The 856-nt window shown below is 62.4% G+C and overlaps 1 protein-coding gene across 1 annotated transcript in view; it reads left to right on the forward strand.

Annotated features, from left to right (window-relative positions):
- The window catches only part of PIGS (phosphatidylinositol glycan anchor biosynthesis class S), an 11149-nt gene extending 10735 nt beyond the window's left edge, over positions 1 to 414 (forward strand). The window contains exon 12 of the mRNA XM_017742944.1: positions 1 to 414. This exon is cut by the window's left edge and continues 175 nt beyond it. Coding sequence (XP_017598433.1) covers positions 1 to 98 — 98 coding nt within the window. The 3' untranslated portion in view covers positions 99 to 414.
- The last annotated feature ends 442 nt before the right edge of the window (positions 415 to 856 follow it).

An 856-nucleotide genomic window follows, 5' to 3' on the forward strand; every position in this document is an offset into this window, starting at 1 on the left:
CGCTCTTCCTGCCCATGGCTGTCCCAATTCTCCTGTCCCTGGCCAAGATTGTCCGGGAGACCAGGCAGCGTACGAAGGAGCCCACCAAGATGGACTGAGCCATGGTGCCCTGGCGTGGGGCTGTCCCCACCTCGTGGGGTGGTGTTGTCACAGACTCATGGCCCAGGAAGGCACCCCAGGGCCAGGCCTGGCTGCTTGGCTTGGGTGTGCCAGGGCCAGGATGCAGGAGTGGGAAGAGAGGCTCCTTTGGGAGGTGGGAGACGGTCTTAGTTTGGGTGCTGAGCCCTCCTACACCCTCAAAGGCAGAGAGGGGAGGGAAGGGGCTGCTTGTGTGCACCCCCGGCCTGGTGCTGTATTCAGAACAAGCTGCTGTGTAAATAAAGAACCCCCCGTTCTGTGGGGGGCTGATGTGGGGCTGTGTGAACCTCCTTTAGCCTTTTAGAGGGTACCTATTGCCTTGCCGTCCCCTGGCCCAGCTTTCCTGCCCCCCTTCCACTGCTTTATGGGGTCTGGCTCCTGTTTTATGGGTATTTAGCCAAAAATACTTGACTGGGGAGGGGGGACAGCTCCTGGGGGTCAGTTACTGGCGTCCATCCCATCCAAGGGTGCAGAGCCCCCAGGGCCAGCCCCACCTTAGTGGGGTCCAGCTCCTCCATTGTGTGTCGGTCTGAGGGAGGTTAGGGGCGGGTGTGGGGTCTGTCCCCACCTCACCTGCGCTCCAGGGGGGGCTGACCCCCATGTGGGGGTGGGGGTCGCAGGACGGGGGAGCCCTATCTCCTCCAGCAGAAAAAGCTTGCCCTGAGCCCCTGGGACCAGCGTGAGAGGCCGCTTTCCTTCTCTCCCCTCGTTCCTCCCC

This window comes from Corvus brachyrhynchos, unplaced genomic scaffold, assembly GCF_000691975.1.
Source record: "Corvus brachyrhynchos isolate BGI_N302 unplaced genomic scaffold, ASM69197v1 scaffold99, whole genome shotgun sequence".
In the NCBI taxonomy this organism is placed as follows: Eukaryota; Metazoa; Chordata; class Aves; order Passeriformes; family Corvidae; genus Corvus; species Corvus brachyrhynchos.